The sequence below is a fragment of the Cryptomeria japonica genome, chromosome 8, assembly GCF_030272615.1.
Source record: "Cryptomeria japonica chromosome 8, Sugi_1.0, whole genome shotgun sequence".
Lineage (NCBI taxonomy): Eukaryota > Viridiplantae > Streptophyta > Pinopsida > Cupressales > Cupressaceae > Cryptomeria > Cryptomeria japonica.
This window is the reverse complement of record NC_081412.1, coordinates 537,110,678-537,133,970: the sequence shown is the minus strand read 5'-3', so window position 1 is coordinate 537,133,970 and position 23,293 is coordinate 537,110,678. Positions and strand designations below refer to the sequence as shown.

Genomic DNA, 23,293 nt, shown 5'->3' with positions numbered 1-23,293 from the left:
GAAGGGGAAATTTGTGAAGGGCTTCCTTAGAATGAACAATCCGGCATGGTTATGTCACCAGTAGGCTCTCTTATCTTACAAGACAGAGAGTACTCCTCAAAAACTTCCCCTCCGAGGGATCTTACTACCCTATCACTTCAAAAGATGAGGGCATCTCTATCCAAGATCTAGATAGGTTTTCACAACAATCCCATCAAATCTCCCCAGTCTCAAATATGATAACCCCTCTTGGGGAAAAGGCAAGTCCCTCTTCCCCGGAGACTGACCTTGTCACAGCTAAAGCTTCTGAGGCTGATCAAGTAGCAAAGGAAGTTGATATCATCGCCAACTTTATAGGGGAAGAAGTAGTAAAGGACCTTATGGATCAATTGATTGAAGAAATCTGTGGTAACGAAGAACTGGAAAGACAGAGAGATCTCCTCGTTAACAACTTGGTTAATATTACTAGAGTTAACTTAGATACAGAGGAACTCTTCATAGCATCAGAGATTGAGGAAAATCAGCATCCTAACACCTTAGGCATTCTCTGCTCGAGCAAAAGTAAAGACTCCCCAGATTGCGCTAAACTCAGTAAAAGAAGGGGTAGGAGATCCTTAGCCGAATTAAGACTGAAGGATGGAGAAGCTAAGGGTCAATCCAAAATATCAACTCTTTTTAATGTAGGGGAGGGGAAGTACCTCCCCACTGAGCCATGAAAATCATAACATGGAATGTTAGGGGATTGAATGCCCCTAACAAACAACGCATCTTAAAGTTTTGTATCTCTATATCTAAACCTGACTTAATATTAATTCAAGAAACAAAAATGAATGCATCCGAGATTTCTATCTTTGGGCAAACACTGGGGGTTAGACAACTTAATCACTCCCCAGCCTCTGGTGCTTCAGGGGGCCTAGCTATCATTTGGGACCCTAGATCCCTTTCGTTCACACCACTAGAGATCCAGCAAAATTGGATAGGAGGAGAAGTTGTAATCCACAAAAATAACCTCAGATTTAAATTGATTAATGTCTATGGCCCCATCCAGAACAATGATAAGGTGAAAGTATGGAAGGACATTGAGATCTTTCTTAAAAACTTCTCGAACGACCTCAGCATCATTGGAGGAGATTTTAATGCCATTACTAAAACCTCAGATAAAAGAGGGGGAAGTAGCAGGCTCCCCCCTTCAGCTATAGATTTCAATCTCTGGATCAATAGGAATTCCCTGCTGGAAATTAAGACAGCAGATAATGCCTTCACCTGGAACAATAGAAGATCTGGATTTTGTAACATAGCAGAAAAGCTTGATAGGTTTTTTATCCATGGTGGGCTCTTAGGATTGGATTACTCCTTGAAGGCAGAGCCTCTTCCTTTATCAGGATCGGACCACTTTCCTCTTCAATTAAACTTATTATCAGATTATACCCCAAAAAAATGTCCCTTCAAATTCGAAAATATGTGGTTTCGAGATGATAATTTTCTAAGCTTACTTGAAGAATGGTGGAGTAGCTCCACCTTCTCAGGATCAAAGATGTTTATTGTTGCAAGCAAGCTAAAACTTATTAAACGGAAGCTCTTAGAGTGGAATAGGACCAAATTTGGTAACATCTTTGACAAAAAATCATCAATAGAGAACGATCTTAACAGGGTTAATATTGAGGTCATGAAAAGAGGGATGGATGAGCACCTTTTCCTTAAGGAGAAGGCCCTTCTCTCAGATTATGGAAAGATATTAGCCTATGAGGAAATCTTCTGGAAACAAAAATCCAGAGAGACCTGGCTGAGGGAAGGGGATCGTAATACCAAGTTCTTCCACAATAGTACTAAGCAAAGGAGAGGAGTCAACCGAATTTCTCAAATTATGAACTCCCAGGGTACCATCCTGACTGAACCAGATATGGTTGCGTCTGAAGCAGCTAACTTCTATGAGAATATCCTAAACAATCTTGAAGGCTCTGACCTTAAGGGCCAACTCGACTTCATCAAGAATATTTCGAAACTCATAACCAGTGACCATAACCAAACCCTTTCAAAGAAATTTTCGGTGGAGGAGGTCAAATCTGCCCTATTCAAAATGAATCCTAACAAAGCTTTGGGTCCAGATGGCTTCCCAACCAGCTTTTTTCAAAAATGCTGGGATTTTATGGGAACAGAAATCACGGAGGCCTTGGAAGGGGTTAGAAACTCAGGAAAGATTCTTAAAGAAGTCAATAACACCTTTCTCGCCCTCATTCCAAAAAAGGAAAACCCGGAGAGTTTCAATGACTTCAGACCAATTGCTCTATGCAACATTTTGTACAAACTGTTAACTAAAACCTTAGCAGCTAGACTCCAAAATCTCCTTCCAGTTATTATTAGTGAAGAACAAACCGGTTTTGTTATGGAAAGATCAATCTATGATGGAGTGATCATTGCCCAGGAAGCTTTGCATTCAGTTCAGCTTAACAAATCACCAAGCATGTTAATCAAATTGGACATCAGTAAAGCTTATGACAAAGTTGATTGGCGTTTCCTCTGCAAATGCCTAGAAGCCTTTGGTTTCTCAAAAACTTGGATCAACCTTATCTTTGAATGCATATCCTCCCCAAGATTCTCTGTTCTAGTTAATGGCTCCCCAGTAGGCTTCTTTAGTAGTTCGAGAGGGCTTAGGCAGGGGGACCCTATATCCCCCTTCCTCTTTATCATTATGGCTGAGGCCTTGGGAAGAACTATTACGATGGCTAAGAAGATTGGGAAGATTCAAGGCATTCCCATCACTAAAAACCTTCCCCCCTTTACCCACCAACAATTTGTGGATGACACAATGCTCTTTGGACAAGGTGACTTAAGGGAGGCCCGCGCTTTTAAAAACATCCTCAATTCTTACATGAGAGCCTCAGGTCAAGAGGTTAACTTAGCTAAATCTGCTATCTTTATGTTCAACATTGAACCCCCTCTTGAAAAAGATATTAGTAAAGCTTTGGAAATTAGTATAGGATCCCTTCCTTGCAAATATTTAGGCATCCCCCTTGACAGAGGCAGGAGACCCTCTAATTTTTGGAACAACTTAGTGGATAAGATCAAATCGAGAATCAGCTCATGGAAAGGGAAATGGCTTTCCTCGGCGGGCAGAGCCACTTTGGTTAAATCAGTTTTATCAGCTATGCCCATTTTCCAGCTTTCCCTTCAGCAGCTCTCTTCCTCCAAACTTATTGAAATTAACAGGCATCTAAGAACTTTCTTTTGGCAGGGAACTGATAACAACCACAAAATCTCACTTATTTCCTGGGACAAGATATGCTCACCCAAGGAGGACGGGGGTTTAGGCATAAAAAATCCTCGAGTCCAAGGTAGAGCATTGGGGGCAAAGTTGGTATGGAGGTTATTCAAATTCCCACATCTTAAATGGGCTAGATTGCTTAACCTCAAGTACCTTAATGGAGATGACCCGTCCCAAATTTTCAGGGAATCCAATCCCCCCAGAGGCTCCCACCTTTGGAATTTTATGCTGGAATGTAGGAAGATCATTGCGGACAAGCTTACTTGGAACCTAGGTTCAGGGGACAAGGCTCTCTTTTGGTCAGATTCATGGGGAGGATACGAAGCCATTGAAAACATCCATGACTTCGGGACTACCCGAGCCCTTCTCGAAGCTAATAGAGGACCCCTATTAAATAGTTACCTTTCCCCTCTAAAGGAGGGGGCTGGGTGGCAGTGGATTGAAAGGGATGATGAAGTCATTCCGATAGGGGACAAGCTCAAACTCTTGTCCATTCTCAACTCTAGAAACTTTGTCCTAATTCATGTTAAGGACAAGCTGGTATGGGCAGGCTCCTTAAGTGGAGAATACAATGCCAGGGATGGATACTCCCACATATCCAATTCAGTTCTAAGACCCAAGGTAGAACTTCCTCTAAATCTGTGTTGGGATAGGTATTGTTTACCTAAGGCAGGCATCTTCTCTTGGCTTGCAATCCAAAGCAAACTCCTCACTGCGGACAAATTCAGGCGTATGGGCTATGAGGGTCCTAGTAGATGTCCTCTTTGCGAAGCCAAGGAAGAGGACACCAATCATATTCTCCTTAACTGTTCCTATGCTCATCAGTGTTGGACTTGGTTTACCAGTAAACTTGAGTGGTCTGCAGCCTTCCCCAATACCATCTTAGGAATGCTGAGGGCTTGGCCTCTTCTTAAGAAGGGTTGTCTCTTTGAAGGACTGTGGAAAGCTCTCCCATCATCCATAATCTGGGAACTTTGGAAAGAAAGAAACAGGCGCATCTTTAAGAATGAAAAATTAGATGTCCACAGAGTCATTAATAAAATAGAGTCAGCTGTCACAGAGCTGGTTAATAATAGACTTGCCTCGGGGTCACTTAAAAATGCCTCCATGTCTCACTGGGATGAAAAGATCGTAAAACGATGGAAGGGCTTGTCTTTCCCCCCCTTTGTAGGTGAAGGCCCTTCGGCCTGCCTTCAATCTAGAGCTTCATGTAGTTGGCATCCCCCTGGTAAAGGGTGGTTGAAGTTAAACTTTGATGGGGCATCCCGAGGCAACCCAGGGCAAGCAGGGATAGGATGTGTTGTGCATAATTGGGAAGGCAGGGAAGTAGCATCCCTTGCCACCCCAGCTGGCATTATCACAAACAACTGGGCAGAACTGTTGGCCTTGGTGGAAGGTTTGCTTTTATGCAGAAAACTTGATGCAAGGTGTTTAGAAATTGAGGGTGATTCGGCTATAATTATCAATGCTCTTAGGAAAGGCAGTACTCCCAACTGGAAACTTAATACCTTGTTATCCAAGGCGTTGGATCTATGTAAGGGGTTTGGTAGGGTCACATTTAATCACCTTTATAGGGAGGGCAACAAAAGAGCAGATAAGCTTGCTAACTTAGGGGCTGATGGCATCAAACTCCTGTCCCTGCCCTCCTAAGTTAATTTTAGCCCCTTCTATCTTCTCTCCCCCCTATCTTTTAGTATAGAGGACGGAATTTCCTTGTTCTACAATCCATTTTCAAACCTAATCCTAGATCCGAGAGGTTCAGATTATCATCCTTATTATAGATATCTTAGTATCCTCAGGAAGGTCTTACCCCTGCAGTTAGACACAGGATGAGATTAGGGTTGACTCGATCTTCCCCGAAAATAAAACTGTAGGACTATGAATAAACTAAGTATATATCCAGTGGTCTGATTATGTTTGTAGGTGGATATTCATACATTCATTCATCAATACAAATAGATAGATGGCTGGTTGGATGCATACAGGCATATATGTATGTATATATAAACATCCACTCATATATTTTCCAAATATGATATATATACTCACTTACATCCTCATACCCGAGGGATAGTTATATCGATAATCACAAATCCTCATATATATATAAACACATTTCATGTAGAAGTTTTATATATATAATCATATCTATTAAGCTCTATAGATATTCAACCATATATTTCATACTTTTTCACGCCTTAGATAGATGCCGGACCCATACAAGCCTACCTTCAGAGTCTCCAGAGCCATCTTTCAAATTCATATTCATAAAATTTATTTCTTTTAGAATCCCTTCTTTAATTATTTTTCAGTAGGATCTAAACTCATTTAACTTAGATATCTTGCACTTGTTCATACCGCAGTAAGGCTTCGAGCCCGGGTTAGTCCTCCTTTAGAACCTTCAGAGTCACGGTTTAAATATTTATTTTCTAAAATAATCTTTGAAGATTCTCCCCTTTATATCTGTCAGTTAGGCTCGAAATTTAGAGATTTTTGGTGATATAGGTGTTATCTCTCTTCCTTCTTCTCGGGTAACACTTTTAAATGCAATGTAATAGGCTTTAGAATTAGAGGGAGACTTACCCATACATAAAATAAGTTTAGAATTATAAACATGTGCTCATATCCTAGCAAAGTATATGAAACATGGATATAGAGCTAACCCTATTAATGTATAGTAAGCCTCCCGCTAAATCCTAAGCCTTTCTAGATATCCATAGCTTTATTATGTGATCCCTATAGTAGGCCGACTCTAATAGCCGAATGAATCATTAATGACAACCTATACGTCAGCCACTCTCTCGATCAAAGCCGGTGTGACGGCTAACAGCGAAGGATGAGTAAGGCTGCTGCAGTGATGGGACATTTGAGTTAACCTAGGCTCGGTGGCGGTAAGGTAATATTAATTACCTCTCGTCTTGAAATTCTCATTCCTTGCTTGTTATTTACTACTCAGTAACTGCTCATTATTAAGTTGGTAGAATGCGAGTCCTTCTTTGATAGCTGAGAATCCTTCCGCAGAGCAACAATGGATACAACGCTCAGACTTATGGGATTGAGGTTCCAGATGGCCTTTGTGGGTGAAATTAAAGATGAAAGATTGAGAGGTATCTTGGTTCAACAAAACCCTTTGATTTCTGGAGCAGTTATGAAATTCCTAGGGAAGGATTTCATAATGAATGAGGACCGAACCCGAGCTAACTCAGATATCGCCGCTATGTTCCTAGCCTTAGCAATGTATTTCGAAAGAGACAGAGAGGTGGTGGCGAAATAATGCAAGAAGGTCTTCATTAAGGATGTTCTTGGTGAATTGGAACGGGTTTTGGTGAACATAGACGATGATCTCACAGCTCCAAAGCCTCGGGACTATGATGTCCTTTTCAGGAACAACAAACCGGTTCCTTGTTTTCCTATTGTAGTTATTGAAGACCACAGGACCTTCGAAGCTCTACGCTTTGTAAGGAACAGGAACTTCCAATTCCTCTCCTGGATCCTCATGGTAAAGAAACCCCCGCGGGAGAAGTGGCTATAGAATTATCTGGATGCAGAAAATATTACGGTCATCCCTGATCACATGCCCATCCCTCGCTCCCCTGAAACCCCCACTGCAGAGACTCCAGGGAGCTCGGAGCCTCGTTCCTCTCAAAAGCCAAGGAGGAAAAGTTAATGGCCATTGTAGGGTGCTTCGTTATAGGCAAAGGTTTGGGTATTAGATAATCTTCGGTTTTTGAGTAATTAAGGAATATTGGAACATTAAGCTTAATGTCCTTTTTAATTATGATCGTAGTATAGGATATCTCCTTAACTTGATAAGTTTCGAGCTGGTTTTTCGAAGTAATTTTGACTACGAAGACAATAACTTATTTTGCTAGAAGTATACAGGGAAAGCATTCACACTAGGGTAATATACGGATTATGTATCTTGAAGATGTCTACTTGCGTAAATTTTTTCTCTTAAGCTTCTAGTCTAAAAAATGGAAGTAATTCAGTAATATACATACATTCAGTAATTTATATATATATATATATATATATATATATATATATATACCTGAAAATAACAATCTTGGTTAGCTTTCTATATCACTGGTTTTTTGAGATATATGGTAGCCACTTTTTAGCGTTATTCTTACCTCTGAAATGCATGGTTTAGTGGTTTTCTAAAGATGCTAACCATTTAATAGGTATCTTTGTGCTATGCATATGTAGCAAATGTTTATTTAATCCAGTCTTTAGCTTCAGATCCATAAGAAATTTAGATTCAAGGGTTTATCAGTACTTAACGGTTACGGTGTCTTTCAATTCTGATTCCTGCAGATTTCCTGAGTCTCTTAAGCTTCAGGGTTAAATTTAATGGTGCGGCCATAATGGTTTTTGTATGAATATTCCTTTATTGATAGACCCATCATCTCTTACCCAGGGTACAAAATTACTTTTAGATTCCTTCAGACTCTCTCATTCAAAATTTATTCAGTCACTCCAACATTTGCATCAATATATATATACTCATGCATCCTTATATATATATGTATATATCATACATATACATATTTCTCGGTGTTTTCAAGCACTCTTGGGGCGGCCCTGCTTCTAGTCCCTTCGGACTGTTCATGCCCAAAGCCAAATTTCAACCCTTTAAGTATACCTCAGCCCAACTTCTCACTTCAATCCCTTAGACCCTCAACATCATTAAGGTATATTCCCAATAGCAGACTAGGGATAAATTTACAGCAGATCTTTTGGATTGTTTTGGGTCAAAACAGAGGTTATTTAGACTCAACTATAGTCTTTAGTGCTGAGCCAAATCTATAAGCGGTTTGGACCCTCAAGACTTAGTCAAGACAGCCACATTCCTCGCTTCGGTTCTAATGAACCAGCAATTCTTAATGTTTGCTTATTGCAGTATGTTTACATCGGCATTTTATCCAGGAGAAGCCTGTAATTGCCACCTGCTGATTCTCTAATTTTAGCTATCTTACACGATAGAATCCTACCTCACCACCCTCTCTGTTATAATCTCAAAGGATAGGAGAAGGGAATGACTGAACCCCATTTACCAACCCTTGTTAGTGTAACCTGGATCCCTTCTCTCTCAGGGACCGCATCCAGGGGCATTAACAAGAGCTGGCAAGTATGGGATTCCTCATGTTTGGACATTAATGAATCTAACTCCTATTGCAGTTCTATGGACTATTTTCGTTTGAATATTCTTTAAAAGACAGGTTTCATAAGATGAGTTTCCATCTATTATGTTGGCTGACCGATACTAACAATCTGCCTAGTGTTTGAGCAACTAACTATGCAGGCCAAACAGGCAGAATTCGTGGAAAAATGGAACTATTCAATCAAAAATCATCCACAGAGCTAAAGCTGGAAGCTAAAGAATATTGACATCTTTTATTTGAAAGTTGCAAATAAGGGCTTGTAAAGGAGGGGTAACATAAAAACACCCCTCCTGATTTCCCTGGCTCGGGGTCTCTTTGGATTATGTGGTGGTTGTACCAAAATTGGAATTATTATTTATTATGTAATATTAGGCTGGACTTTGGTCCCGGGCAAGGCCGGAGGTTTTCTCGCCTCCACTCTTTCCTACCGGTGCCCGCACGAGTGGAGATTTGTACTATAACTTTAAAATAATTAATAAAATCCTTGGCCTCGGCCTCTTACCGATCAAAAAAAAAAATAATAATAATTATTTATCATTTATTATTATCTTCAAATAATTTTATGACTTTATTATTTATTATTTACTTGATGTATAATAGTAATTATTATTTATCATTTATTATTATTTTACAAACAATAATTTATGATTAATATATACCATTTATTATTTACTTGATTTATAATAATACTTATTATTTATCATTTATTAATATTTTTAAATAATAATTCATGATTAACGATTTATTATTTTAATTGACAATGATCAACGTGTCTTGTGAATTAACGATTTATTATTTTAATTGACAATGATCAACGTGTCTTTGACAAATTTAAGTACCGGGGTATATTTATTAAACGGGGGTCATTGCAGTTTCCAACCTGACACACTAAAAATAGTATGGGAAAACTGTCCATAACCATTCCAAAAAAGGGCAGTATGCAAATCTCAACGGCCCGAGCTCAATAAAACACCTGCCATCACCAAAAGATGGATCAAACTGTGATCATGAGTCCCCTAACCCTAACTCATTGGCATATGGGAACCTACTAAATAGGCTAACTGTCCACCATGTCGGAGTGCTTAGGAAGGGAACATTATAGGAAAACCAATATGTTCAGAGAGGCCTCGAACTTCCGTAATCATTTAGTTTTATCTAACAAATGGCCGAGTTTGGGGAAGTCAAGTGAACCATATGTTCACTTTTTGCATGGTGCAGTTCAGATGGGGGTTCGGATTGTTGACTTATTTTAGTTTTTTGGACCAAAATAATTTCATAAGGGTTTTTTAAAGCATTTTGATCCTCTATGTCACAATTCGAGTGTTAAACCATCAAGATAACTTTTTCTTTAAAGCTCAAATACACCAAAAGAGGGGGAAACCGTCAAATTTTGAAAGAATCAAGTCTTGTTAAATTCAAGTTTAGATTGAGTTAGTAGTTTAGGGTTAGGTTGTCTTTGATCTTTATGAACAAGTTGAATACCAAAGGCATGAAAGCGGCTTCCTTATCTTTGTGCATGGAATGCTGAAGGGAGAAGGTGAGGTTTTTAAGCTTATACACATCATCCCCATGTTTTCAAATATCCTCAAAAGCTCAAGTTCTATGTGGGTTCCGGAGTTAGAATCTGTCTAAGGGGAGATATTGACAACTGTTCGAGACCTCTCAGGTATGTGTTGTCTTATGGGAGTTGTCAGGGTTTTGAAATGCCTTTCTAGAACTTCTTAAGCCCAAAGTACCTATGCACATTATTTTATTACTATCCCTGTCAAACATTGCTTATAAGTTTGTATCCTTTTCAAGGTTTATGTGTCATCATGGAGTTTGCACAGTCATGCAATAAGTTTATAAGGTTTGTTTATGGTTTTAAGACCCTTATGGAGTCTGCAAAGATTTGTATAAGCCTTGAAGATTATCAGAGTAGAGTCAAGGGAACCCTTAAGATCTGTTGGAGTTTACAAGAGATTTGATGGACTATGCACCTGGATGAAGAGTTCTATTTGGTCTGTGAAGCACTATTTGGAAAAGTTCTAAGTCTTGATGTTCAGATATAAACAATGCTGCTTGTCTTGGGGATGAAAATGGCATGAAAGACATGAAGGGCAGGTTAGACAACTTGTATGATTGCAGACATTTTCTCCTAAGGTGATCTGAGGAGTGTTTTGTTGAAATCCTTTGTCACAACAACAAGAAGTAAGGGTGTTGCCATGGTGGATGACATGAGTAAAAATGATAAATAATGTCATTGTTTGCAGCATTGTTCATTTTGATAATGAGATTGACATGTAGGATATTGAAACCTACCCACAAGCAGACACATGACTTCCTTGGAACAAAGAGTGGTATCATTCTTCTTGTAGAGGGGCATCTCATGAATTTGAGTTGTGTTTTGATCACCCCATTTTTGTCATGTTTTGCTCGTTCACTAAATCAGGTTATTGCTGAGTTGGAGCTTTGGAATGAGAAGATATGCATATGATAAAGAGTTTTGTCAAAACCAGTGTTCCACGGGGACGCGTCTGCCCCAAAAAACCAAGCGTTTCCGAGACGGGGACGTTTCTTGGACGGGGACGTTTCTTCCGTCTCAGTGCGCGGGAGAGACGTCTCTCCCAAAAGAGGCGCCACAAAGAGACGTCTGGACGTCTCTTGGATTACTAGATGTCCTTCGACAGGGAAAGAGACGCCTAGGCGTCTCCCGTGGTGGCAAGGGAAAAAAAGTTGTTTTTAAAATTAAAAAAACATATTTTTGCGTTGGTAAATGTAACCCTAAAATGATACAAAGTTCATAAAGGAGACATCTAGTCTCATTTCAGTCATTTGCAACAACAAAAAAGGTTAAAATATCTGATTTGCTCTTGCTTGGAAACCAGGGAGGTGGACTGCAAGTTGAATCAGGAAGCTTGGAAGAGGATTAGAGGAAGCTTCTTCATTCTTGCTTCAAGATTCAAGGTAGGAATTTGCCATTCTTAATTCCTTAAAAATAAAATTTGTTAATGGGTCAAATGTTTTGATTCAAGAACCAAATTGCAGCCATTATTAACAAAAAATTTTAGAAAAGAAAAACTTAGAAACTGAAATTCTTTTGTTTGCTTGAAGTTGAATGTTAATATTCAGCATCATTAATAATGATGCTGATTATTAACATTCAACTTCAAGCAAACAAAAAATTTAAATCTAGTTCTACAAACATTTCTATGTTCTTTGGAAAATAAAAAAATTAGTTTGCTTGAAATTTTTTGAGCTTTTTTTAAACATTGTTTGTTGCAACATCATTATCATTGTCAAAATGAGCTCTAACACCATGAGTGAAGATACGGATGTTGAGATTCATAGTGAAAATGAATCATTTGATGAACCTAGCACAGAAGAAGTGGGGGCAAGTCAAACTGAAACAAGTTCTATTGGGAGTGGAAATTTCAATTGCCCTTCTGAAATCCTCAAAAAATGGGCCAAGGGTCCCTTTGATCCAAAATCACCCTTAAAACAATTTGCATCTAAGGTACCAGCACAACCTGGGACAGCTGGGGGCACTAGAAAGTGGAAGTGCAACTTGTGTAATCTTGAATGGTTTGACAATATTACTAGAACTAATGCTCATTTTCTTCTTGTTCAAGGCAAAGGTGTAGGAGTATGCCAGAAGGTGAATAAAAACTTGAAGTACAGGCCTGAAATGTTAAAGTTATGGGGCTGCAATGAAGATGAAGTGCCTACATCATGTACTTTGCCACACATGAGTAGGGCTTATTAGGTTTCTGCAATTTCTTCTTCTAGTTTGCAAACTCAAATGCCACCAATTCCATCTAGTTTAGGGGCATCAGAGGCGAGGAGTAAACGTAAGATGGCTAGTTCATCTTCACAACCATTGGCTGATTTATTTAATGTGCAAGCAAAAGATGAGGCAGATGATGCCATTGGCAAACTCTTCTTTGCCAATGCCATTCCATTCCACGTGACTCGCTCTCCTTATTATAAGGAAGTTTTGGCAAAGATAATAAGGGTAGGACCATCACATGTGCCACTTGGTGAGACTAAATTGAGGACAACAATCTTGGATCAAAACTATTCCAAGATTAATATTTTGATGGAGAAGATGAAGAGAACTTGGGTCAGAAGTAGTTGCAGTATAGTCATGGATGGGTGGACAGACATTAGGCATCGTCCACTCATCAATATCATGGTTACATCTACAGCGGGCCCTTATTTCCTTAGGGCTATTGATTGTTTAGGGCATACCAAAGATGCTCATTTTCAGTTCCAGATCCTCAAGGATGCTATAGAGGAGGTTGGGCCACAAAATGTGGTTCAGGTAGTGATAGATGCGGCCCATGTGTGTAAAGCAGCAGGGAAGATGATTGAGGCAGCCTATAGACATTTTTGGTGGACTCCTTGTTGTGTGCATGCCATGAATAATGTACTCAAGGACATGGGTAAAATCCAGTGGATCAAATGAACTGTTAGTGATGCTCGAGATGTGCATATGTTTATTTGCAATCATCATACTTCACATGCACCCTTTAGGACCTTCTCCAAGAAGGAATTCCTAAAACCTGTAGTGACTCGGTATGCATCATACTTTATTCTCTTGGAAAGGATGCTTGAGTTGCAAGAACCATTGCAACTAATGGTTATGATAGTAGAATGGAATAGGTAGCCCGAGTCGAAGACACAACAGGGGTTGATGGTGAAGGAGGTGGTGAAGAATGATCCCTTTTGGACGGATGCCAAATATATGGTCTCCATCATTGCTCCAGACTTCATAGTTATTAGATTTAGGGATTCTAATGCACCTTCCCTAGGAGAGGTGTATGAGTGGAAGGCTGTTGTGTGAGAGAAGGACCCTACATTGCAATTCTACAATGAGCATATTCAGCCTATCATTCATCGTAGATGGGATAAGCTCAACACTCCCTTACACATGGCTGCCTATGCATTGAACCCAAAGTGGTATGTGGCAAGGCTAGGCAGAGTTACACCTATAGAAGATCTTGAGGTGAAAGATGGTTTCATTAGTGCAGTTGACAAAATGTATACTCCTACAGAGGCTAGCCAGATTCGTACTGAGTGGACAAAATTTGCCACTCTATGGGGATATTTAGAGGCGATGAAGATAGATCTCGAGATTATGTCACGAGAGGACCCCAAGTTGTGGTGGACCATGCATGGGCCGATATGTTTGATAACTACTCTAGCCATTCGTTTGCTGTCCCAAGTTTCTAGTTCTTCTGCTGCCGAGGGAAATCGGTCTACTTACAGCTTCATCCACTCCGTTAAGAGGAACATGCTTACTTCTAGGAGGGCAGAGAAGCTTTTGGTGGTACACAGTGCATTACGTCTCATTGACCGCAACACATCTATGTACAAGGAGAGTGCTGTAGCCAGATGGGATGTAGAGCCAGAGGAGCCAGCATAGATTGATGATGATGCTATAGAGACAGGGCTGGTTGGTATTGGTATAGACGAGCTTGAGAATTTGGGGTCCAGCAGTTCGAGTTGTGAGGACATTCACGAGTTTGGCGAGGAGCTTGGGAATGATTAGAGTCATTAGACTCTACTTCTAGTGCTATATACTATTTAGTGTTTTGTTTTTGAAGTTTGAAGTTTGAACATTGTTAAATCTTGATAACTTGAGCAGTTGATTGTAATTTTGATGAACATTGGATCATGATTAAGATGATTGTGAAATGAAAAAAATTTGAAAATTCTTGTTCCAATGCTTATATTTGATATTCGAACATTTGTCATTTGAATACTAGACTCTAGTTATTATGCTATACGTCTTTATCTTTTTAAAACTAATTTTTCAAGTACTATATGTATTATATCAGCACCGGTCCCCCATTGCCACCCCCCTGCCGTCCCCCCGCTGTCCCCTCGACGTTCCCAAAATTAGGCCCCAAGTACCCCCGTCCCCGAGACTCGTGCCCCCGTCTCCTAAAAGAAACGTCCCTAAACCCCGTGGAACTTTGGTCAAAAACCTAATATGCCTTCATACTGGACTGTTAGACACTTCAATGAGCCTTAAAATAGAAGGGAGATCTGCTAAAACCTTGAAGCATGTTAAGGGGTATGTGCAAAGTGTCCAACGTGGAAGGAGCATGATTGTATGAGATAAGGTTGTTTCAAGCTCATAAAGGAGACTTTAAGATGCAGTTTGCACTCCATGATGCAGAAGGAGACTTTTCCCATGCCTAGTCAAGATGGCTGCAATGGTATAGGAGGTATGCGCTATTTTCATGCAGGAACAGTTAGTGTGCATTAATGACAGGTTGGAAATTTTTAAGGGAGATGGATGGTTATGAAGACTTTTTCATGCAACCACTGTGGAATCCTCAGAACAAAACAAGGACAGCTCATCAAAAACACTATACCACGCTTTAAAGGAGGTCTTTATGGAGACAAAGCATGAAACATGCTTTCTACAGTGCCCAAAAGAGGTTTGACTTCATAATAAAGGCGGTTGAAAAATTTATTCCCATCAAGGGACACCTCCTAGATTTCCTCATGATGCTTTGTATTCTGCTAGATATGTATTACACAAGGACAAGTAAGAGGCATTAGATTTTGGCAATAGAATTTCTGTAAGAGAGCTCTGTATTAGCTGTAGTCAGCTGTTTGATCAGTAAAATACTGATATTTTGCCTTCATCATATCTTTTTGTGTTATGTATTATTGAGTCAAGGAATTATCTTGTGAAATAGTAAGTTAGTTGACTTTTATATCACCATCATAGTTTTGCAGCGTAATGTTTTTCTTTTCAATAGTTTTGCATGGTAGATATAATTTTATTTAGGGATGTGCTGTCTAACATCTAATATTTCTTTTTTGTAGGAAATTTACACAACAAAGTAAAGAAAGGTGCCCATGAAGTTGAAACTTCAAGCAAGAATGTAGAAATGAGTACCTTAGATCGAGCATTAGCCAAGAGATGCAAGGTATATTGAGAATTCCTAGTTGTATATTGCTCATGTTTTTTTTCCCTTATTTGATTTTGGCCAGTTAGTTTCAATATCATGATCTTTTATCCCAGAGTCCATTCTTTTCTTTTAAGATGGGGTGTTAGTTACAAAGGAAGATCTTCATTTGTTGTAATACACATTTGATAGTATTGCAAGTTCAAACTTGTGGCTAATCCCTTGTTAGAACGCAGGTAATTTTTAAATAACTGTAGGGAAAGTGGCTAATCCTTATCTTATATTTTTTGGCCAGTGTATGACCATATTTTTAGTGCTTAGTTTTCCAACAATATGTCCATCTTCTTGCATCATATATCCCTTGCATGTTATACTTCAATTTTGTCATTGTCTTCCACAAGTGATGTGGAGTTGTTGCTTCCATAATTTTTTTTTTACAAATAGACTGACCTTATATATATTAGTAAGTAGAAGGGTTCCGACACTTCTACTCTTATGTGCAAATGAAAGGAGCTTTTGTCGGCGTAAGTATTTTGAGAAGAGAAATTATGCAGAATTATTGATTTACAAGAGCAATGTAGCTCTTAAAGGTCAGAACAAGAAATGAATTTGCTAATTTGAATGAAACAAAAGAAAATCACGAAAGAAGAAATCAGAGAAAATAAATGACATGTTTTTGAATGAAACCAAAATAAATTTGAAGGTTTTGTCCGTAACAGAAGTTTCAAAATATAAAATAACAAACATAAAGCCAAGATGTAAGATGGTCTGCATGATTAGCAAAGAAATAAAAATAGACAACAAAGGAGATTGCTTTAATGGACATAGTGGAAGCAGGACAGAATAAATAACAATGACTGCTAAGGATTTATTTCCAACTATATAAATTCCTAACAAAGGTACAGATTTTTGTGAGCATTTTTGTGATTAGGTGCAAGGTGGTGGGTATGTTATGAAACAATATATAAAACCAATCAAAGGTATACATACATATCTGGAGAACAGTACATGTCACGGAGCCAAGGAGAAGAGTATTACACAACAATGAGCATGTATAATGTACACCTGTTTTTGCTGCTCCAATTTTTTAACTTATTTCCCAAGTTCAGTCAAGAGTCATTAAGGCAAACATCTGGCATCCTGTATATGAATGGTACTAATATTGTTTGCTGTTTGGTTCCTTTTCCTTGAAGAGTGTTTTCAGACTTCATGGAACGTTGCTTAGTGAACAGCTAAGAGGATTTTTGTCAGCATTTTGCTGATAAAGAAGAAAATAACTTGTTTGTGGTTTAATGTGTTCAAGTTGGCATTGATTTCATTTCTATGACATATTGCAGATCATAAAGAAATATTACAAATAATTAATTGACTGAACAGCTGATTAAGAGATTTTTCATTATAAATCAGTTCACAGAAAATGACAGAGATAATATAATTTTCCGGACCTCTGTTTTGTCACAATAAATATATTGGAGAATAAGCTGCTTCAGAATTTGCAGTACTAGTTAAGGGCAGCTTGAAAACGTAAATTACTCCTTTTTCTCTTGCAATGGCCGGGGGAAAGTCTCCAATCGAACCATCTGCTTGCTCCCAAATTAGCTTCAGTAACAGCCAAAACAAGCCCATAATGCTCAGCTTCACAGAACTGGAATCACCTGAGATATAAGTGTTAAATTTAGTCTCAGTCGTAACTCTAAAATCGTAATCTGTTTTAGCGCCCAGAAATTCGATTTTATACTTGCGATTTAATTTAGTATTAAACTAACATACTAGTTTGTTATTGTTATGTTTGGTTTAAGTAATCCCGCCGGTGTAGAAGGATCGTGGCTCCACACAGGGGTCACGACCCTATGTGGAACCATGTAGTTCCACATAGGATCGCGACCCCCTGTGGAGGCACGATCCAATGAAGACAAATGATATGTATCCGCCACCCTTGTTGAATAAAAGGATATACAATACATGTGGTGAATGTAGAAGATATAATTGCTTGGTCTTTGTATCTGCAGAGGCAAACTGATAAGACATAAATAAAATCAGTTTTATATTTCTTTAAATCAAATACTAACAGTATAAATTCATTATCTCAGAATTCTGATTGTTCTGAAAGTCATCACAGTCTATTTACATTTACATGGTATCAGAGCCTAACTACTTAAGATCCGAATAGACTAAAAGCGAAGTTGACATATCAAATCGAAGATTTCTAAAATGGCGAACACAATCAGATTCGAGGACAGACTCGAAGGAGCAGCAAATTTTGTGGCTTGGAAAGTCAGAATTATGATAGTATTAAAAGAGAACAAAGTAATCAAATTCATAAAAGAAGACAAGCCCGAACCTGTAGAGGAACTTGAGAAAACTGTGTGGAATGAAGGAAATGATAAAGCTGTAAAAATCGTGATAGATGCAGTAAGGGATCACATAATACCACTTATATTAAAATATGACAACGCTTATGAAATGTTCAAAACCCTTGAAAGGACGTATGAGATAAACAATCCGAGCAAAACCCTAGCTCTAAAAAGACAGTTGAACCACATAAGTATAAATAAAGGTGAAACAATAAACTCATACTTCATGAGGATAGGTTCACTCAGAGATCAACTGCAAAAACTTGATTATCATGTCGAGAAGCAAGAACTATCAATGATTACTCTAGATGGATTACCTGAATCCTGGGAATCATTCAAACAAGGCATAAATGCAAGGGATAAATTTACAGAATTTGATCGACTAAGGGATGACTGCCTCCTTAAAGAGTCAAGGCAAATGAAAGGGGGAAATCACAAAACTAAAGATGAGGACCTCCACATTCTGAATACCGACTCCAGTAAGAAAGGCAAGAAGAGAAACTTCAAGAAGAGAAAATCCCATCATGGGAAAAGCTTTCATAAGAAAGACATGTCAAAAATCCAATGTCATAGATGTGATCAGTACAGACACATGACATTTAATTGTCCTGATAAAGTAAAACAGTAGGCATCATTCGCCAAAGTAGAGAGGAACACAGAACTTGAATCTGAGAAGTTTGTATTATTTTCAGCACTATCAAGTCAAGCTTCAAACAAGTCTAACACTTGGGTGATAGACAATGGATCGTCAAGACATGTCACCGGATTCAGAGAATTACTAGACTCAATGGAAGAGGGATCAAATGAAGAAGTAACAATAGGGGATGACTGTGCACATCCTGTAAAAGGTGTTGGGACATGTACAATCAGACTGAAGTCTGGAATCTCAATCCAACTCATCGGGGTACTATTTGTACTAGGCATCAAAAGGAACTTAGTCTCTATCTCTGCACTTGAGGATGATGGGTATAGAGTCTCATTCATAGAATGAAAGGTAATGGTATGGCCAAAAACATCCACCTTCAAAAGAGCACAAGTGATTGGTTACAGACAAGGACACCTATATGAATTGTGTAATAAGCCAAATCAAACCTTACTTCATGAAGTCATAGACCAAGTGGAAATTTGGCATAGAAGACTAGGGCACTTACATTTTTGTGCTCTACCCTCTATGGAGAAATTAGTCACAGGACTACCTAAACTAAAGCAAATTCATTCAAAGGTTTGTAAAGGATGTGCACTAGGGAAAAACACTAAAAGCTCTTTTCCCTGCAGTTCTAGGAAAACTAAAGGAGTACTAGAACTAGTTCACTCTGACTTATGTGGGCCTATGTCTGAACCATCACTAGGAAACGCATTATACTATGTAATCTTTGTAGACGATTTTTCTAGGAAAACTTGGATTTATTTCCTTAAAAGTAAAGAATCTGAAGATATTCTTAGGAAATTTAAAGAGTTCAAATCTATTACAGAAAATCACTCTTGTAGGAAAATCAAAACTCTTAGGATTGACAATGGTAGGGAATACACATCAGAAGTATTTAAAGAGTTTTGCAAAGATGCTGGGATTAAGAGGGAGTTCACTGTACCCTACAATCCTCAACAAAACAGGGTTGCTAAAAGAAAAAATAGAACAATAGTAGAAGCGGCAAGGGCTATGTTGTTAGATCAAAACCTAGAAAATGCATTTTGGGGAGACGCCACTAATGCCGCTGTATACATTCAAAACAGATGTCCTCACTCTCATATTGGTGACAAAACTCCTGAAGAAGTCTTTACTGGAATTAAACCTGATATTAGCCATCTCAAAATATTTGGATGTCCTGTTTATATTCATGTACCTAAGGAGAAAAGAACTAAATTAGAACCTACTCGACAGAAAGGGATTTTTGTAGGATATAGTGAAACATCTAAAGCCTACCGAATATTCATCCCTGGTCAAAGACAAATAGAATTAAGCAGAGATGTCATATTTGAGGAAGATATAGCTATTAACAAAACAAGGAGTTCCATCACACCTAAAATCCCAACTAATTCCATTAATTTGGGAGAAGATTCTCTTTCTGAAACTTAGAGGGAGCATCCTGAGGATAACATCTTGGAACTTGAGAACACTACAACAGAGAATCCCAGGAAGAGACCACTATGGGCCACTAAAACAGTACAGGAAGCAGAATCCTTTGCAGCACCTAGAGGAGCATTTAGAGAAAGCAAAAGACCTTCAAAGTTCTCTAGCTATGTTACTCTAATGACAGACCTCATAAATGCTGAACCTTCAAGTGCCGGAGAGGCTCTTAAACAACAAGTATGGAAGGATGCCATGATAGAGGAATATCAATCTATCTTAAAGAATGATGTGTGGAAAATTGTGCCTAGACCTAAAGGAAAATCAGTTGTATCTTCTAAATGGCTCTTTAAAATTAAGCATGCTGCTGATGGCAGTATAGAAAAACATAAGGCAAGATTTGTTGCTTGAGGTTTCTCACAGAAGGAAGGAATTGACTATAAAGAAACATTTGCACGTGTTGCACGATACACTTCTGTCAGAACAATCCTGGCAATAGCAGCATCTAAAGGATGGAAAGTTCAAATGGATGTAAAAACTGCATTTTTGAATGGAACAATTGAAGAAGAAGTATATCCAAAGCAACCTGAGGGATTTGAGGTAAATAATGCTAAAACACATGTATGCAAGTTAGAGAAAGCATTGTATGGATTCAAAGAAGCTCCCAGAGCATGGTACGAAAGAATTGACAGTTACTTATTAGAGATAGGTTTCTCTAAAAACATTGCTGATCCAAATCTGTATTTCAAAATAATCAAAGGTGAAATGTTGATACTCATATTATATGTAGATGACTTATTAATTACAGGCGAAGATCATCACATTGTAAAATGCATACAGGAACTAGCTTCAGAGTTTGAGATGAAGGATTTAGGTCTACTCCATTATTTCCTTGGATTAGAAGTATGGCAAAAAACCAGATGGTATTTATCTAAATCAAGGTAAATACACCATTGACATTCTGAAGAGATTTGGAATGATGAATTGTAAGCCAATGTCATCTCCTATGGAAACAAACCTACATAAACTAAAAGAAGCTATAGCAGATTCCAAATTTGCAGATCCAACATTATACAGACAGATTATTGGATCATTAATGTACCTAGTCAATACTAGACCTGATATATGTTATGCAGTAAATGCACTCAGACACATGGTTGAACCCAAAGAAATCCATTTGGTTGCAGTAAAGCATATATTGAGATATCTACAAGGTACCTTGGACTATGGACTGCATTATGAACACACTGCATTGAACCTACATGGATACTCTGATTTAGACTGGGCTGCAAGCGTGATAGACAGGAAGAGCACTTTAGGATGTTGTTTCAGCTTGGGATTAGCTATGGTATCTTGGATCTGCAGAAAACAATCATCCGCAGCTCAGAGCTCCACAAAAGCTGAATATATAGCTGCATCCATGGCAGCTAAGGAAGCCATATGGTTGAGGAAATTGATAGTAGGACTGTTTGGTGAAAGTCTGAAGCCTACTATCATTCATTGTGACAATCAGAGCTGCATTAAACTTTCAGTGAATCCAGTTTTCCATGATAGATCCAAGCACATTGAGATCCCATATCACTATGTAAGAGACATGACAGAGAGAAAGGTAATAAGACTGGAATATGTCAATACAGGAGATCAGACAACTGACATTCTCACCAAACCCCTAGCAAGAGTGAAAATTGATCACTTCAGGAGGTATCTTGGTATGGTTAAAATGTAATTGATGTCTAAAATTATGTAAACTTCTTGGTCATATACTTGAGTATATGAATTATGTAACCTTTCCCTGTGTTCATTCCTAAAGGATGACGATTCTTTAGTTAATGAACACTTGTATTTTAACATTGTAAGGTGACGATCTTATAAATGTTTGGAAGATCATATAAACTGAAAATCAGACAATTTGAATATCAGTAATATGATAAGTTATAGTAGACATTATGTAAGTGGATTAATGTCAGTGCACATACTATAACAGGGATATCAAAGTGAGTATATCCTTAGTATTACAGGCTGATACTTAAAACAGGGATATCAAAGTGAGTATATCCTTAGAATCACAGGCTGATTCTTCACACCTAGGTGATCTAATTATCATGAGATTAGTGCTGAGCTAAATTAAGTTTTAGGTCTATACTCCTAAGACTAAGAGGGAGTGTTAAATTTAGTCTCAGTCGTAACTCTAAAATCGTAATCTGTTTTAGCGCCCAGAAATTTGATTTTATACTTGCGATTTAATTTAGTATTAAACTAACATACTAGTTTGTTATTGTTATGTTTGGTTTAAGTAATCCTGCCGGTGTAGAAGGATCGTGGCTCCACACAGGGGTCACGACCCTATGTGGAACCATGTGGTTCCACATAGGATCGCAACCCCTTGTGGAGGCACGATCCAATGAAGACAAATGATATATATCCGCCACCCTTGTTGAATAAAAGGATATACGATACATGTAGTGAACGTAGAAGATATAATTGCTTGGTCTTCGTATCTGCAGAGGCAAACTAATAAGACATAAATAAAATCAGTTTTATATTTCTTTAAATCAAATACTAACAGTAGAAATTCATTGTCGCAGAATTCTGATTGTTCTGAAAGTCATCACGGTCTATTTACATTTACAATAAGAATCATTGATTGTCCTAACCATACAATCTGCTCGTGGAAATATATCAGAAACTTTCATGCTGAACATAGCAATCTTTCCCTCTCTAATGTGCCATCAAAGATTATTATCTCATACTGCTCCAAACAATTTGCTTGACCCGATGCATACCTTTGAAAGTTGCTCTGAGTTTTGAAGACAACTTTCCAGGTTAAAGCTATGAATAAAACCCGTAGCTGAGGCAAGATAGGCATTACCACTCCAAGAAGGTAACGCGATAGACAGGCAGAGAGCTCAGACAATTTTCTGATCAAATGGTCCCAATGTTTCTTCAGGATGCTTTACGGATTGTGTTTATTGTCTACAGAGTGTTCTGCTTATAATAGAGGCCCACGACAGGGATAAATATGTTTGCTTTCACATGATTTCTCCTGAAGCCACTCGGCATGGAATATGGAACGACTCTTCATGCCGTGAACAATTCCTCTTCCATCATTTAAATCAGTAATATTCTTTCCACGGACTATTGTCTTCAGCACTTTAGCAAATGAAATATTAATGCACTTGGAAGCTTAATATTAAAGCTTTGATTATGAATAGTTAGCCCGAGTTGATATTCAATAGTCATGACTTAAACAATGAAAATATACCTTTCTAAAGGAAAGCACCAAATATTAAGGTTCAAATTATCAAATCAATAACTTAAAGTTCCTTTGATAAAGATATTCCTTTATTTCTTAATGCTTAGCTGAACTGATAAAACTCAAACACCACACGGTATATTAATAATTTGGAAATTCTGAGTGATGGAAAATTTTCTCATGCCAGAAATAGAATAGTAAACCATTCAATGAATTAAAATATTTCTCCACAATATAATCTTTTGTCATCAAGAATAAATATATCAATAATTATTGATGTGACAATCAATCCCCTATTCCGCAAAAA

The 23,293-nt window shown here is 38.2% G+C and overlaps 1 protein-coding gene across 8 annotated transcripts in view; it reads left to right on the top strand.

Moving 5' to 3' along the window:
* LOC131027668 (uncharacterized) overlaps positions 1 to 23,293 on the top strand; it is a 279,605-nt gene that overhangs the window by 11,993 nt on the left and 244,319 nt on the right. For all 8 annotated transcript variants that reach the window (XM_059209613.1, XM_057957741.2, XM_057957746.2 and 5 more), the window contains one exon: positions 15,232 to 15,335. In XM_059209613.1, the coding sequence (XP_059065596.1) occupies positions 15,232 to 15,335 (104 nt within the window). The remainder of the gene's footprint in view (positions 1 to 15,231; positions 15,336 to 23,293) is intronic.